Source organism: Acipenser ruthenus, chromosome 12 (assembly GCF_902713425.1).
Source record: "Acipenser ruthenus chromosome 12, fAciRut3.2 maternal haplotype, whole genome shotgun sequence".
In the NCBI taxonomy this organism is placed as follows: Eukaryota; Metazoa; Chordata; class Actinopteri; order Acipenseriformes; family Acipenseridae; genus Acipenser; species Acipenser ruthenus.
The window spans coordinates 9646347-9664647 of NC_081200.1; the positions used below are offsets into that span (position 1 = coordinate 9646347).

The 18301-nt window shown below is 37.6% G+C and overlaps 1 protein-coding gene across 1 annotated transcript in view; it reads right to left on the reverse strand.

Moving 5' to 3' along the window:
* Positions 1-1675: 1675 nt before the first annotated feature.
* The window catches only part of LOC117416941 (multiple epidermal growth factor-like domains protein 6), an 82459-nt gene continuing 65833 nt past the window's right edge, over positions 1676-18301 (reverse strand). Inside the window, exons 24-38 of the mRNA XM_034028449.3 lie at positions 14071-14199; positions 13611-13739; positions 12999-13127; positions 12612-12740; positions 12315-12443; positions 11297-11425; positions 10914-11045; positions 9737-9865; positions 9331-9459; positions 8761-8889; positions 8307-8435; positions 7794-7922; positions 6319-6447; positions 6077-6205; positions 1676-5581 (exon numbers count right to left, since the gene is read on the reverse strand). Of these exons, the coding sequence (XP_033884340.3) occupies positions 5520-5581; positions 6077-6205; positions 6319-6447; positions 7794-7922; positions 8307-8435; positions 8761-8889; positions 9331-9459; positions 9737-9865; positions 10914-11045; positions 11297-11425; positions 12315-12443; positions 12612-12740; positions 12999-13127; positions 13611-13739; positions 14071-14199 (1871 nt within the window). The 3' untranslated portion in view covers positions 1676-5519. The remainder of the gene's footprint in view (positions 5582-6076; positions 6206-6318; positions 6448-7793; positions 7923-8306; positions 8436-8760; positions 8890-9330; positions 9460-9736; positions 9866-10913; positions 11046-11296; positions 11426-12314; positions 12444-12611; positions 12741-12998; positions 13128-13610; positions 13740-14070; positions 14200-18301) is intronic.

The following is an 18301-nucleotide window of genomic DNA, read 5'->3' on the forward strand; positions in this document are numbered from 1 at the left end:
AATCCGGTAAAGTACAGGGTTAATAGGCATAACAATATAGGCTTACAAAGTGGCTGCTGGCTCAGTATCCTGAAATGTGTGGCATTCTACTTTAATGCTGATAAGAGATAACTGCTTCGGATATATACATGTTTCAGGATTGCAGCTGTGAAAGTTTGATACTGGCACAAATTAAGAAATACAATTCATTTTCAGACTGCATTAAGCAACATAATAATAATAATAATAATAATAATAATAATAATAATAATAATAATAATAATAATAATAATAATAATAATATTTTCCCAGAAGAGGTTTAAATATTGGCAGCTTTGCTCATGTCATACTTTGGTGTTGCTGCTTTTAATTAGTGGAAAGACTCGGATAGATGACACTCAGATACATGTCAGGCACGTTTTACTGTCCTTGTATTAAGAATAAAATCAATCCCCATTATAAATATGTAACAAATTATTGCACGTGCACGTCACAAGTGATTTCCGACTCCATCACCAGTTTTCTGATACAAAGCCCAGAAAACAATTTATTTGATTATCCGTCACAGCCCGCATTTTTTTCTGTGTGTGGTGTTGTTTTTTTCTTGCATGCGCAAATCAGTTTATTGTGCAGTTACACAGTGCAGCGACAACAAAGCGAGACTGGCTACTGTAATGTAAAACAGTTAATCATTAAACAGTTTTAGATACTGTGATGTATTTTTTAAAATCTGTGATCTTTATTTGCTTTTGTGAATTTTCATTTTCAAGTGAATTGTGACATTATGGACCTTATCGACCACTATATTCTGCAATTTTGAATACTGACTGGATACTGTTTTAATTCTTGAAACTGTGGTGTTGTTTTTTTTTAATCTTTTGGTGAACTGCATTGTCTTTTACGTTTTACGCAGGTCTGCGCATGGGTAACTGTTACAGAATGATTTTTGGTGTGAATGATTCTTGGTGATAAATCTCTCTCCTGACCTGTGAGGGCACTGAGTAAAGGGAACAGAGTGTCCTAGACCAGATGGCCAGATAATTAATTCCCAGAGTTAGAAAGAAGTCCGTCATCTAGAAAGGGGGCGGAGCTACGATACACTAAATCATTGACCCGGAAGAGAAACGATGTGGCAGCCGTGGATTGGAGGAGCGGTTGCACTAGTTAACCAAGGGGTCATGATTGACAGTACAAAAGGGGGCATAGCTAAGTGATCTGTTCCTTGTTACGGTTAAAAGCGGAACCAGAAGGAGAACCTGTATTGAGACTGACTAATCAGCTGTTTTCTTTAATAGAAATAAACGACATTACTGCAGACATACAATTTTTAAAATGTATGAGTATTAAAGCTTTGTCAGCTGCATATTGAGGTGGTTCTAACAATATATTAACAGCAATTCACAGGGATTGTAACAACAGATTGTATGGAGGTTTATAAATATTCCCTTTATGCCCAGCAGTCACAAATGTGATCATGTCCCTCACTGGTTTTCACTCATGGTTTTTATCTGCATCCCGCCAGACAGAATCATTCTGGGTGAGGTGAAGTTTTGCATTGTATAAGTGCCAAAAAAGATCCTGGACGTCATACACTGGAATGAACAAACAGGTTTATTCAAGTATCAACTTCCAAAGAACACCTTGCAATGTTTCTTATTGAATATTGATGTGTTCTTTTATGTGACTGTAAAACACACCTTTGTTTGATTAGCGAACAATTGGACTGGATTGACCTCTGGGTCCTGATTACAGGCATGTCTATTAGTGAGAAACAAACAGGTGATCAATGCAAACTGTTCTGTCCTTGTGAAGATTTGTGAGACCACAATGTGTTAACCATAGGACCTCATGCTATATACAGAACCAGGAATATATCCATTATATCACATTTATATCAAGTTTCTGCAAGCTGAATCCCTTAAGCATAACTATGCAGGCAGATCCTAGCAGGACTCTTTTTTGTTTTAATAGTAATGTACATGGAATTACTTCACTCCTGCTGGGTCAGTGGACACAGGCTGCTGTTTCACAATGTTTAAAGATATTATTATCTGTACATGAATTGGTGAAATGCATTGAATGTCTAAACCTTTTCTGTAAATGGATGTTTAGACTGTTGTTAGCTGGGTCTGCATTTATATATTTTGGATAATCAGTAACAGGTATTGTTCTGATCAAGACTAGCGATTCCAATCCTGCTGAAGAGTTACAGATGCTTGCAGAGAAATAAATGCAGAAGCTTTTTAAAAAGAATTTGTATCATTATTTTTAACCCAGGGCTGTATTTTATGGGTGTCTAGATTAAGAAAAAATGCTATTAATAATATCCAGTTGCCGAGTGATGTGGTGTGCTGCTGCTACATATTAAATACTAAGTATCAGGAACTGAAAGTCCTTCAACGCTTTATGGTGCCATCTGGTGGATATAACTGACATTACATTTTTAAAACGTTCAGGTTTTTTTTTTTTTTGGTAAGTTTCATAGTAGAGGAAGAAAAGAAATTGGTCAACATTCTAAAGAACAACATATATTTCTTCATAAACTGTACCAAAGCACTTTACCATTGTTTGTATTGGAGTTAATACCATTAAAACTTGCAGTGCAATTCATTTCTGCCCATAATCTGTGAACAGTGATTTAATGCCTTTTCTCCTTGCAGAACTCCAGTTGTGTGTCCTGTGTTGTTAAGGCGACTGTGACTAAAGCAATAATACGATTAGATGGGTGCGCCTGGAAGTTCCTTGTATTGTGATTGGATACTCACGTGATATGCATCCAATCACAGGGCTGAACAATGTACAGTATGTCACTTGAGGTTCATGTGGCGCCTCTGATCTGTAGATGAATCATGCCCATAATGAGCATGTGTAATTCATCTAGTTGCTTGCAATAAAGCAGGATTTAACTGGGAAGTCTTACAGCAATAATATGTACAGTTTACGTCACGCCCAACTAACTTTCCAAAATATGTTTACTTCCATTGATTGTGGGAGAATTACTAGATAAGTATCTCACAGCAGTATTGACAGGCCAAATTATTTGTCTCAGCCGTAATGGTCCAGAACATTCCTAGCTGTTAACATTGGTACTCAGCTTCATTTAAACATGCCCATGCACATTAATGTTAAAAGTTAGATAAGTTCAACTGCAGTGAATTGTGTATTGAGCCAACCCATATTTTAGAAGTTAGAAAAATAACTGGATGTTAATGCACCATTGAAAAGTTTATTACATATAACTCCAGCTGCATAATTACTGCTACTTAAACAATTCCGCTAAAGACCTTGGGCGTTTGGGTCTATTTTAGTTATCTAAACAGCAGCGCAGCTAAATACAGTCATGCTTTGACTCGATTTTAATTCTGGTGGTGTTTTCCTCCAGGAGTGATTTATTGACCCAATTATTAAATGCAATACAAATACAGTGGAATACAGTTTCTTCATACAAATACATATTTTAAGCTACTAGGTCTTTGCATAGATTTATAATTATATCAAGAATCATGTGGATCCAGAAAACAACTAGCAGGTCAACAACTAGCAGTTTGTGATATTTATAATAGTAAAAATCAAACTAATAATGATTTGAATACCACTACAATGCCCACCACCACTAATAATAATAATAATAATAACCAGCATTATCATCATCTGGATGATGGATTAGCCCATGGTTACATTTATAGTAAATAAGCTATAGATTGGAGATGTTTATTGAGAAAGAGAGGAACAACATTAACACAATTAATAACTAATTGTTCAAATAATCCACACTGGCTGTGGCTTTTTTTTTTTAAAACAAGTTGCTTTATTATCAAAGAGCGTTCTTTTTAAAGTAGCACCAGTTAAACATGTCGGAAATGTTTTATAGAGAAAGTACAGTAGAGGTTTATGCCACCCTCCTGACATATGACCGTCCTGAGATTGTCCCAAACATATTTAATATTTACATATTGATAAAGTACTATCCCCTTGCAAGTGCTAATGCTACAATGGCTGGAGGTCATATTTTTAACAGAAAAGCAGGATCAAATGAAAATGTGTTGACACAAAAGTGTAAAATGTTTTTTAGGGGCCACAGCTGGAGCATTTTACAGCACCGTGTAATCATCCATGTTTTTATCAACCGGCTATCCGTGGTTACCCGTCAGGCCAAAACTAAATGGTTGATGTAATCCAATTGGATTCTCTGGTGCTCTAATATGCTCTTACCCAGCTGTGGCTTATCTCAGTCGGGTAAAGACTGATCAAATTGACCACTTAGTCTAAGATAAGTCCTTTCTATTAAATTTAAAGACAGTAAAACATATTCTCCTATTGGGTAACCTTATTGGCTATTTGATAGTAATGACAGTCTTAGATGGACTGGTCTGCTTGTCCATGAGTAAAACAATCCTTTTTAACACAATGAAACACAATTAATAATAAATCTATACAGGCACATGTTTTCAGTCTTTCTGGTAAATGGTGTACACATAAGTACCAAAAAGAACATAAAAGCCAGCAGTTTGGTTTAGGGTTAAAGATAGAATGTGGTTAGTCAGCACAAACCAGACGGGCACTAAAACAATGTTATGTTTTTGTAGTCCTGGGTCAGTAAGATCATTTCTAAGATGCACTGTAGTTTGTCCCCTTAGGTCTGTACCCTCTGTAACATCACACGTGATTTAAAATACATTACATATTTACACAATACAGAAACGTTCTTAAACAAGTTATCCGTCACAGTCATCAGAAAATAACTGTTAACTCAAAACACATAAATGTTGTTGTCAATAGTACTGTATGGCTCATTCACGGGTCAAGTTGAGTTCCATTTTCTTCTAAATACCACAGTATACAAACATTTTTCAAGTTAAATCGATAAGGGCTACATTCCTAACAAAACATGGTAACAAAGTATTACTGCAGTTAACATGATGCTAAACTGTACTTTTCCAAATAGGAAATGTACAAACTGATATGCAGTTAAAACATTGTATCTAGCATTCTATTACAAAACAAGTACTTTTACACATGTTAGAGAGTTATAAAAGATATATCAGTTTTAAAAAAGAAACACAAAAGCAAAATACTCCAGTATAAGTATTAATAATCAAGCACCTTCTTTTAAGTTTGGTGTTTAGATAAGCACCATGTGGGAAAGTAAACATCATTGGTTGAACTATGAATTGCTTCATCATAAGCAAGATTCATTCATTGTACCTGATAATCTTAACACATTCTGAAAAGATAAGGCACTGTAGTTGGTTTTCAGAGACCAGATGTACTTATAGATCTGTATTACTTTACTGAACAGCACCTTTTAAATGAGGATACAACATAACCATTTTCAAATGTGCAACATCTTAAACAGGGACCCCACTCCTTAATTCACTGCTGCTGTAGGCTCTGCATCATACTATGCACTGTATGTGTTCAGTGGAATCAATACCATCCTTACTGTGCACTGCTAATTGATTCCTGGTTTGAGATTTTCAAATGTGCACAAATAATGCAGTCTAGCATCAGCTTCATAAAACTAAGAATGTGAAAAATGCCTATGAAGTTCTATGTGCTTGTGGAGTGTAGGCCTGGTTAGAAGTGGGTTTAGGGGGTCCTCCTGTAAAAAAAAAAGATCAATACAATTAAATTTAATATCATATAGGGTGTTGTGCAATACAAGCGGATATCACCACATGTTTGGGGGGTTGTATTTAAAAAGCAAGATGATGTTCTGGAGACTAAACTCTATGGAAACAAATCTAACTTCCAGAATTGAGTATTCACTCACAAGACTCTCATGTGTTTCATCTATAGCGTGAGTTTGAATTGGACTCAAGTCACTAGTGCAATTTGTTTGGTGGACTCCGCTCAGCCCCCAGTCGATGTCTGTCTATATCACAAAACCCCACATGATTTGGAACAAACAGCAGACTTGTGAGTATCTTAGGGTTGACAGGCAAGTAGGAAGTTCAGGTTAGGGTAGAGGTGTACTGCAGTACTTGACTGTAAAACTCTACTATCACACTACATATAATTAGATTGCATTTCTTGCTATTTTAAGTTGTACACTTTATCTGTATTAGGGAAATAAATGAAAACCTATTTGGATTACCTTCAGCACACGTGGGTCCCATCCACTGGAAAGGACAGACACAGTTTCCATTGTGAGTGTTACAGTGTGCTTGATTTGCACACTGGCAAGACAGAGAGCACCCTGGTCCATATTGGTTACTTTTGCATTCTGTGGGAAGAAATAAAACAGTTTGTTACTACAGCAGGCACTCGAAAAGCCAGCCTGAAATGTTTAATATTAGATGCCTGATTATTCCAATTATATAAACAGCAGTATTTTACCATTCTCACACCGGTCTCCAGTTCTGCCAGGAGGGCAAAAGCATTTTCCAGTCACTGGTTGACAGGGCCCTGCTCCTTCACAATCACATTGCTGCTGGCATCTCTCTCCATACCTCCCCCGCTCGCAGCCTAACAAATAAGACGCAGTGTTTATAAATCAAAGATAAGTAAAAAAAAAGAATAAATATACTTTGGGAACGTAAGGAATTCTCAGTAACTTATGTGTTGAATATTCGAGTCGTGAAAAAATAGCAAAAACAGATAACGGATTCACACGCACACCACAACAGTGCCAGGACAAAATAAAAAAAAACTGCGAGCTGACTACAGAAAAATTAAAGACAGCAACAATTTACGAACAAATGGACAGTGTTTTAGGGTGCCGGCCCATGAATGAGCTGCAGGGTCTTATAAACAGTACCTTTGTGGAGAACGCCACGATAGAACAGAACGATACAGGTAGGGTTTCACATATTATCATTAAAAAAAAATAATGTAATTTATGTAAAGCTTTAGTAAACCAGAAGTTTATAGAAGCTGTTTTTCTTTCTTGTAGATAAAACATGCATGTGACGTTTTTATAGATAAATACATATAAGCTTTACTGTTCTCTCTGAAAGCAGGAAACTGTGTCTGCTAACAGTAATCATGCTTCGGTAAACATTCAGAGCTCTACAGTGATTCTAGAGTAACATGTGTCTTGGGCGTTGTTATAGGATTACGGGAGGGATCACAATACTTTGCTCCCTTTTTTAATATTTTATTTGCATTGAGCCGATGTTAAGAATGTTTGTTTCTGGCACAGATAAAACACGAATGTTACCTGATTGGAAATCCTGCATGCGCTCCATGCTACTGGTGATACATGTATTGTATTGTTTTTAAAATGGGATGTTTTTAACATGGGAGTTATCAGATTCTCTTTCAATCCGTCTTCTTTTTGGTTCGGAAAATCGGGTCTTGAGAATGCTGTCTACAATCGTGTACAGCATGAAAATAAAAATAGTGATGAAACTTTTTTCAATTGCAGCATCCCTGGCTAGGGCAGTTTTGTTTTCCTGAACTTCAACTACAATTAATATTAAAACGCAGCACAATTCATATCCACAATCCCCCGATAACCTGATGATGCAGGACAAGAACTTCCAAACTTGGGCACGTTAGGAAAAAAACATAGAAACGCGTGTCTGTTGGTCTGGGTTGGCCATGGCCAGCCAGCGCCCGCCCCGGCCCGCAGTGGAAACAAGGCATTAGATTTAGTTTAGTGTTAGACTACGGCACATATTATAGATGTATTATTACTACATTATAGCAGTATAGTATGATATATTAATCTAACTGTATTATCATTAAACCATCACCACCATTAGCATCTTTCTGCAAAATACTACATTTTGTATCAACAAAATAAGTTATTTCTCAATTTATTTAATCAGATATATAGTGTACATTTATTTCTTGAATGTTTCAATTACCTTTTTCACACTGGAATCCATGATAACCTGCTGGGCAAATACACTGTCCAGTCACAGGGTCACATGTGGCACCATTTTTACAATCACATGTGCGAGCACAAAACAGACCATAAAATCCCGGAGGGCAGCCTACAAACAAAAAAAATACAAGTTCATACAGATACACCTCTACAGTTCCATTATTCTGTAGTTTCTGATCACCTTGCTTTAATGACTTTAACGTAATTATCCAGGAAATAATAAGATAGAGCCCCAATATTAGTGCACCTCACTTTCTCCAGCACCACATCATGAATTAATACACTGGTACTGTAAAGGTATTTCCAATGGTATTTTTCAAATGTTTCTGTAAGAGATAGATCTGTCAGAGACAAATTAATGTTATAATTGTGTGGTTCAAGCTATCCATTTTATTTACTTCATGTGTTGTTAGTTAGGCCTGATGTAGATGTAACTACAAGAGTTAGCCTGTTTCACAATGTACTGCCAACAATAAATTTAAAAAATACATACTGTGTTCACAGGCCTGTCCATAGTAACCGTCAATGCATTGGCAACAGCCTGAAAACCTATCACACGCCCCATTGTTCTGACACAGACAATCCAGCTGGCAGTTTGCCCCGTATTTACCAGCAGGGCACTCTGCAACACAACAATATACATCAGCACTATACAAAACATACTGCATCACTATTTTATTATATTGGTATTTACAGTACCCAGTATTTAGCTGTTAATATTTAGCTGTACATAACCCCCACAACAGCTATGAATAAATACATATATATGTTAAAAAAAAAAAAAAGTACTGTAATTTTTGGAATATAATGCATATTTTTTTTACACAATTCTGTTTTGTATTAAGGTGTTCAGGTAATACACATGAAATTACAGTAAGTGTGACATGTGGTACTGCATCCCCCATGAAGAATAGTAAGATGCAGAATATTGTACAGGATAACAATACCTTTTTCACAGTAAGGTCCAGTCCATCCCAGTCCACAAGTACACATCCCATCGACTGGGTTACAGATGCCACCATTTCGACAAGTGCAAGCGTGCTGGCAATTTTGCCCATACCTTCCTCTGGGGCAAGCTGGAGCATGGAGAAAATCAAAAGCTTACTGTATATACATGCAAACAAAACATCATCAACCACAGAACAGCTCAGATTTCATAAACTCAGCTACAGTGAAAACATATCAGTCCATTCGAATCTGCATTGTTATGCATACAAAAACATTATTATCTTTTGTAAGACACAACTACCAGTATTTATTTAAACAACAGTTTAATGCCATTCTGCAATTATTAATTCTTAAATTACACACAGTGTATGAAATTGGTTATAAATATATAGCCCACAATGTATCTTGGATCAACTGAAAAATAGAGATTATGCCTTATATATATTACACATGTTGGTCTCAGCTACATACCTGATTTCTAATAATTAAATACTCTTGATTCAAGGTGTCGTGTCCCAGATAGCTTTTTAAGCCAATGTTATTATCGCTCTAATTATAATAGAGTGTACCTTGCTGACAGCTTTGTCCAACTCGGCCAGAGGGGCACCTGCATCTGCCTGTCACTGAGTCACACCGGCCATCTTTACCACAAGAACACACCTGGGCACAGTCCTTCCCAAAGCGACTTTCTGGGCAGCCTGAACAATCAATTAGAATGAACAAACTCACTTATGAGACAAGGAAACAACAAAGTCACATAAACTACATTTACATTTAGAATTACTGGTCTGTATTAGCTTGCAGCTGAACGTTCCTTTTCTATACATTTGTTCACGTTGAAAAGCAGTACTATTTTCCTTATGCTGCTTAACCATATTTTATTTTAGCTTTTAGTTTTAAACAGTTTAACAGGAATTACGGACAGCTTGCAAGTTTTTCCTGTTCACTTTCCCTGAAGTAACAAACAAGACTTACTCTTACTGCAGTCAGCTCCGAGGAACCCCGGAGGGCATTCACAGGTCCCTGTCACTGTGTCACAGCGTCCCCCATTCTGACATTTACAGCTTTCACTGCAATATGGGGCGTAGGTACCAGCTGGGCACTCTGAGTGAAAAGAGTTGGGAGTTAGCTGTGTTCAGAATGAATAGAACATTCATATAGAAGGCATACAACTCCAGATTCGAATGCTTCCAGCCCTGAGAAGAGAATGAAAGCTAGGCCTGGTCAGCAAGAAGGGAGATCTACAAAAAAAAACTGTAGTAGTGATGTTAGTGACATAGTATTGACACTAGACATCACCCAGTGTTTAATAGTGTACAAATGAGGCTACATTCCTCATCTGGCTAAATACCCCATCCCTAACTGCCATAAATATATATTTAAATTAATTTGAAATGAAATACATATTTAACATTCTCTAGCTCCATCCAAAACCATCCACAGTTCAACTGATAATGGATATGTGTAGTTTTCTGTAATTATCATATTTTATGGCCAACTTACTATAACTACTGTAACAGGTAACAGCTCTAGTCCTAACATATGGTCATGTTACATATCATGTGCCTCAGCTTTATAATATTTAAAGAGTAAGTAGCGAGGTTCCGAAAAATATAGTTACACGTCCCACGTGTTGCTACAACTGTTTAAATAATGTACCTGTAATTTTTCTTTTCATTGTTAACATCCTGACAACTTTAACTTTTTAAACTTATAACTAAATTCTGTTTCAAAGCTCTTTTCAAAATGGCTGCTCTAGTGCACTGGGGTTTGAGATCTGTCCTCTAAATCACTGTGTTCCGTACTACATCATGTATTGTTATTGCTGCGTTACCTGTTTGACAATGAGGGCAATAATCCTTACACTATCAGTACAGTAGAGTGGCCAATTTGAAAAGAGCTTTAAAATAGACTTTAAAGTTATAAGTGTAAAAAGTTGTCAGGATATTAACAATGAAAATGAAAATCACAGGTACGTTATTTAAACAGTTGCTGTAACACGTGAGGACGCGTAACGCTATATTTTCGGAACCCCGCTACTTATTCTTTAAGTTTGAAAATTGCATTGTATTAGTTGTCTTCTAAAACTATGTTATGCTCAGTTCATTGAAACTTCCAAAATACTTAAATCTCCCTAGCCAGTCGCACTTACTGAGGTCACAACGGTTGCCGTAGTAACCAGGTAGGCAGGTACATTTCCCAGTGACAGGGTGACATTGTTCATTCTGAGCCGAGCATTGACATAGCTGGTTACAGTTTTGTCCATATGTGCCTGAAGGACAAGCTGAAAGAGAACGGAAGATAAGGACAAAAAAAAACTAAACAAACAAACAAACAAACACAAACAAACCAAAACACACACACACACACAAAACAACAGCTTTGAGCTGAACAAGTAATTAATTACTTTACAATATTGCACTGGTTGTCAATTCTAGAAATTTAAGCAATGGATAAAATGTTAAATGTGAAAAATAATTTACTGGGCAATATAAACCACAGTAATGAAAACACAGAGCCAACTAAATGTCCTACTTTCTTCACATCCATTTCCAGTAAATCCTACTGGGCAGCCACATTCTCCAGTCACATGGTTACATGACACACCAGGCAGGCATTCACAGCGCAGGGCACAGTTATCACCATAGTAACCGGGCAGGCAAGCTGTAGAAGACAAACCACCAAACAACATCACAACATTAACTCAACATTAAAATGTCTTTCAGAAATACTAAATACAACGTAAGAAACAGAAATATTCATAAAGACCAAAAAAGCATATCCTAACATTATACCATCTGATTTTAAAAGCTGTGGTGTTTCACCAACATTAATATTTCAATATAGAAGTGGCAAGCCCCTTATTATTACCCCTTATTTCATAAACTGAAAGATCATAATTTTGTTAGATTAATGGATTAGGATTTTCTTATGGATTGGAGGGGATTTTCAATAAACAATGAGAAGAGAATTCATGATATACATGTTTAGGCTCTGATACCTAAGCTGTTTCTTTCTGGGTTATCCGGTTTATAATTTGGGGACTTTTGTTACCACTTTCAGTGCTTCTTCTTTAAAATGCTGTAGTTAGAATGCATAGTTAAGAGACTGCACTCCGTGTTTCACACTATAATGGGAGTGAAAAGGCATACTCTGGAAAAAAATAGGAGCCACATACCCACTACCTTAAATATAAACAACTCCACTTTATAAATTACAAAGACGAAAGAACTGTATTCTCCACTCAGTGTTTTGTTGAACATTCGATTCATTTATGATTTTTTTGTCCACTTCATGACAGCTGAATGGGCTCACAAACACATCTTTCAACTTTGAAAGATGTCACAACCCAAATGTTTGTGTTGCAGATACTGTGAATCCTGGTTGGCTCATCAAGAAAGCCGCTCATTATTTATGTCTGGTTTTGGTGGAGTATGGAATATGTTCTTACTTTTTACATGGCCAGCCCTTAAAAGAAAAAAGAAAAAAGAAAAAAGAAAAAAAAACCATCTGATCTTTATTAAATTCTGAAATAACCTTTCAGAGAACTCACGTTTCTCACACCTCCTCCCTCTCCAACCTTGGTCACAGTGACACAATCCTGTCACATGATGACAAGTAGAGCCATGATCACACACACATTTCTCCTCACAGTGCTTGCCATGGTAACCATCAGGGCAAGCTGAAACACAATAAACACACCAGGAGTTACTTAGGCTGTGGGAACAATGCTCAATCATAAATGTCTATGTGAAGACATTAGCCTAAATGTATTTTAGCATGCAATTAAATATGATACGGCTGACAACAGGACATTTTTGCTCTAGTAGCCACTCCTTGATGCGCACACCTGTTTCACACTGATTCCCAGTCCAGCCAGGGCTGCAGGTACATTTCCCAGTGAGTCTGTTACAGGTTCCACCATTCCTGCAGCTACAAGTCTGCTTGCATCCTGCTCCAAATAAGCCATCTTCACACTCTAAACAATGAAAGTGAAAATAATTAAAATCCCTGCAATCTCAAAAAAGATTACAGCTTGTATGAATGTGTGTGTATGCAAGTGCAGGTTCGGGTGAAGCATTATGATATTTGTAATAGAATTCTGCAATGAGTACAAATGGTTGACCAACAAACAACCAGATTTTACAACAGTGATTTAACATCGTGAATTTACAATTCAATCACTCACTTTTTCCACTGTTTCATATTGATTAATATATAACCAGACAAGACTCACCAAGTTCACAGGCAACTCCAGTCCAGCCTTTGGGACAGGTGCACTGGCCAGTTATCGGATCACATGTGCCTCCATTTCTACAAATACAGTGTTGAAGGCAGTCCTCACCATAGAGTCCAGCAGGGCAAGCTAAAAAAATAAACATAAAATACACAGTACAAAGAAAGACTACCAAAGTCTTCTCAGTACAATATATTTAGGCAATGTTTTTTTTTTTTTTTTTTTTTCTATGTGTATATGGGAAACCTGCTGGTCATCTAGTCATCCTCCACAAAATCATTAATTTATTGAGAAGATGCTGACTTTTTTCACATACTTGGAAACTTTGCAATAGTTTGAAGGAATATGAATATTGCACATACTCATTTTACATATTTGACTCCCCGATTCATGGTTTTATTGAAGCTACTATCCCAGGAGATTAACAAACAGAAATGAGGAATTGATCGACAAATCTGCCAAACCATTTTGTAATGTTCAAATAATGAAATGTTCAAAATAATGTGCCGTGGCTGCCTGTGATCATGTTGCTTCACTTTGTTATGTCAGAGCTCCAAATAATGTAGCACTCACATACACTATGATGAGTATATATTCAATTAATTGACTGACCTTGCTGACAGGAAACTCCTGTCCATCCCGCAGCACAGTGACACTGGCCAGTCACATGATCACATGTCGCCCCATTGTGACAATTACAGACTTGGCTGCAGTCCTCACCGTACCTATCACCTTGGCATGCTGAGGTGAAAGATGGAAGTGAACCACACAATGCATTTACACTACATACAGCAGTAACTACAATGCATTCACAAAGTGGTATAAAGCTATTTTCAATGCCCACTACTACTTAAAATAGAATAATAATAATAAAATGTGTTTGTCATCTGTCATCACCAGTAAATACATGATTTTATTATGGATATATTTCTTCCAACGTTTCCCATAAATAGTTTAGTAATGTAGTTCATTGGACATTTTCGTAACACATTTACCAGCATATTTCCCAGGCCTCCATAAAAGAAAGAGCTATCCCAAATCATGCCAAATTTTAACGATGTGAAATCCTTACCCTGGTTACACTTGGTTCCCACCCAGCCAGGAGGGCAGTGGCAGGCCCCTGTGATGTGGTTACAGCGGGCACCATTTCTGCAGTTACACATCTGGCTACAGTCAAGACCATAAAATCCATCCGGGCATGCTAACAGAAACAGGAAACACATCCCTCAGATCATGGGTAGGACAGTGTGTGTTCAGAAACAGCCAGTCAGCATGTTTAGCAACTACAGAAAGTTGAGGCTCGGCTATCCGGTTAATTTAAGAAGCAGTACTAATTGAGTGATCTCATAGACCACATCTGTACAGAGGCAGATTAAAGTCAGAAGACCACATGCTTTACCATCTAGGGCTTTAACTCATTGAATAGGGGTCTATAATTAGAACACCTGCAGAGATGTTTTCATGATGTCAGGGTTTAAAGGCATTGAAACAAGCAACTGGCAACTGCTTTAGAGTTGTTGGCAACACTTTCACCAATTTGCTTAAAACAAGAGTGTTTAGATTTTGTTGGACGAACATTGCACACAGGAAACAGCTTTATATTAGTAAGTAAGTAAAAATGTAATTTGAAGTTACTTTAATTAACGTCACAGCAGTATTAAAATTGCCACCATGTGAAAGACACCCAGAACCTTGCCAGCCCCTTTGCCATGTTTTATTGTCAACATCCAACCATCTCCTTCCTTTATACCCTTTTCTGACTCATCTACTCAGACAGCTTGTTTTCTTTGCTCTTGTGTCAAATGTGTGTAATCATTTGCATACTTCAGGGCTTTTTGGTTTGCTCTGGGGATGCAGTTTTTAACAAGTATTGGCTCTGCTGTGGCTTTGCAGTAAAACGTCCAGCTGGATGCAGCTTTCTCTTTGAGGGGTATTAGGCAACTGTGCTGCTGTAATTTATACAGCTGCGGAGGTGATGTCCAAAGGCTTCCGGGCACATCTGTGCAGACCTATTTCATCTTCTGTACCTCCTTGGATCACTTATGTGCCAAATGGTTTCTCTACACAAGAGGTACTTGAATGTGGTGTTGACCCAAGAAGTAAAAGCCAATTTATTATCGAATTGAAGTTAGTCTTACAGTTGCTACAGACAGAACACCAGAACAAAACCCAATAATGTATTTGTTTTTACAACCAATATCAAATATGTGATGCAGCCAGATTATGTGTCAGATAAGGGTGGAGTCAGTTAATCTGAAAGTAAAATATAAAAACAGCACAGGATTATATTTTACAGTAAATGTAAGGGTCTGACAGAAAAGCATGTCTATGTCTTTGGCTCGGGCACTTTCCATGCTGACTTAATAGAGAAAGGTTAAACACAGGTGAGCCAAAACAGTATTTTATTTTAAACAACTTCTCGAGAAATGTTGAGGGTTTACCAATTAAATAATAGATATGTAGTTTTAATTGTTTTCATTTTTTATTGTTTCTTTGTATTTATATAAACTATCAGTTATTGTTTTTTATTTACATGGTAAAAATAGGCTAAATTAACAATATATACGGTAATTTAAGTATGTTTGGTTTTATTCCGAAATTCTGTTGTTTTTATCATTTTTATCAGGGGCGTCATTTTCTATAGGGCATGTGTCTTCCACTTTTTGACCCCCCTCAGACACATAATATATTCACATATAAGATGATCGAAGTTTCCTTCACAAATGAATAAAATAAGTAAAATAACATTCTTTTCTAATCTACCCCGGATCATGAATGAAGTACTTGAAACTGTTCTAATTAAACAAGCTCAAAGCATCCACATTGAAGTACCATTTCATGTTTAGTCAGGCTTAATGCGTCCACACACCATTAGAATAGTTCAGTTACAATTCCCAGCAGCGCAACGAACTGTGGAAATTAATACAATAGTATCCCACCATGCACTGTATTTTATTTTAAAATAATGTGCTATTCCCCATATAACAGAGGTCCATATTGCTAAAAAAGAAATAAAACAAGTATTTTGGAAAAAGTAAATGAGAACACACACACACACACACACACACACACACACCCCTCCACACACACACAAAAGTAAGACTTAAAGTTTTCAGGTTTTATTTTTAATCAGATGGAGTCCTTTTAAACAAATTGAGCTGATTCTGTTTCATAATTAAACTCTTAAATTAAAAGCTGTTAATTACAAAACAATCTTTGTTTTTATCTTCATATCTTGTCTGAGCCCAATTCTGGTCCCCTTAATTTTATTTCAAACAGAGCTGACAAATTACGTGAATTGTTCATCCCTGGTGGCTTGCGATATCTGCGGGCCAGGGAGGTGGTTTCTGCATCCCCTGTGGCCAGGTCGTCGGTGGACCTTGGAGCTCCACAGCCCCTGCTCCTCCAGCTGTCCCAGAGCCCCTCGCAGGGACATAATGGACCTCAAGGCGCAGATGGCCCAGGTCCTGGAACTCCTGACAAGGCAGCAGGCACCTGCGGCTCCAGTCACAGCCCTGGCTCTGCCATCGCCTACAGTACCGTACCCTCCCTCCCCAGGGGAGATCAGGGTGAACGGGAAGTGTCATCCCAGATGGCAGAGAAGGACGCGCAATCGATAGCAGCCTCCTGGGGTGAGAGCTCCTTCCCCACTGAGATGGAGGAAGGAGGGGAGCCTGAGCTCTCTGCTGAGGCAGAGCCTAGTTCCGAGGGGCACGTTGCAGAATGCTATGGCAGACTCCACTAGGTCGTTATACGCCTACAAGTGGAGATATTTTCAGAACTGGTGTCTGACTAAGGGTCATGACCTAGTCTCTTGCTCTGTGCCAGTTGTCTTGCAGTTTATGTAAGAACTGCTCGATGCTGGTAGGTCACCTTCTGCATTGAAGGTGTATTTAGTGGCTATTTCTGCGTGCCATGCCCCCGTAGACTCTAAGTATCTCCGGGTGCGCATTACTTGGCAACCCGGTTTCTTAAAGGTGCTCGGTGGTTACACCCTCCCAGGAGGGTCGTTCTCCCCGAATGGAGCCTTGATGTTGTACTGGAGGCTCTCACGAAGACCCCTTTTGAACCTATACACTCCATGTATCTGTATCTGTCTATGAAGACAGCCTTTCTCTTGGCTATCACCTCCGCAAAGCGGGTCAGTGAGCTACAGGCGCTGTCAGTGCACAGCTCCTGTATGCGTATTTGGGATGATGGCAGCAGGGTGTCACTGCATACAAACCTTGCAGTCTGTGGAACTGGAGTCTTTTCATCCACCTCTGTTTTCTTCGAAGGAGGATAGGAGATTGAACTTCCTCTGCCCACTTCACTTGCGGAAGAAACTATGACTATTGTGTATGCCCAGATAAATTATTTAAACATGCTCTAATGAAAAGGTACCATAGATTTGAAATGAGATATAGACTCATGTGTAGGGCTGTGCTGTGTGTTTTCAGGTTTAGGCTCATGTGTAGGGCTGTGCTTTGTGTTTTCAGGTTTAGGCTCATGTGTAGGGCTGTGTTGTGTGTTTTCAGGTTTGCATAGCTGTTCTATAAACTCCGTTGTCTTTTTTACAGTGGATCGGTAGAAAATAATATTTAAGGTGGTACACTACGGTATTAGATACATTCTGGTTGAAATGTATTGTTATAATTACTGTTTCAAAATGTTACATTGCTTAAATTAAAATTTATATGGAAAGAAATGATTAGGTAACGTTATACATGAAAATCAATGGATTTCTTTTTTTAACATATTTTGTTGGTATTAGTTCAGCAAAAACATTAGACTTACAGGCTGGTGTTGACAAATCTGCCTAGATGAAAGCGAGACGTTACCCCTTTTATTTTAGTTTATTAGTGATTATCTGTGTAAACATGTCATTTAAAACTGCTACATATTTCTACTTTCAACATTCACAGAACGCGGTGCTTATTTAGCAGTGTATGTTTACTGGTTTATATTTGATACAAAGTGTCATTCTTTGTGGAAAGCCGGTGAAATGTATCAAACTTAACTCGAGGTTGTAAGTATTTATCAAATCTGGATGGTTTGGATGGACGCTCTAAAATACTTAAACTGCATTCTTACCCCTGGCTCTTTTTGTAAAGCCCATGCAATACATCACTTTTTTTTTTTTTTTTTAATGATCTGAAATAAGAGTAGTCTAATGTCCCTATGCTACTGTAAAAAAAAAAAAAAAAAATTAAAAACATGTTGTACCGCTATTTGTTTAATGTAGATTTCGTTTGTAACTGTGAAATGTTTTCTTTACTGGGATATCGGAACCTGGCAGCAGAGCAATTTGGTTAGCGATAAAG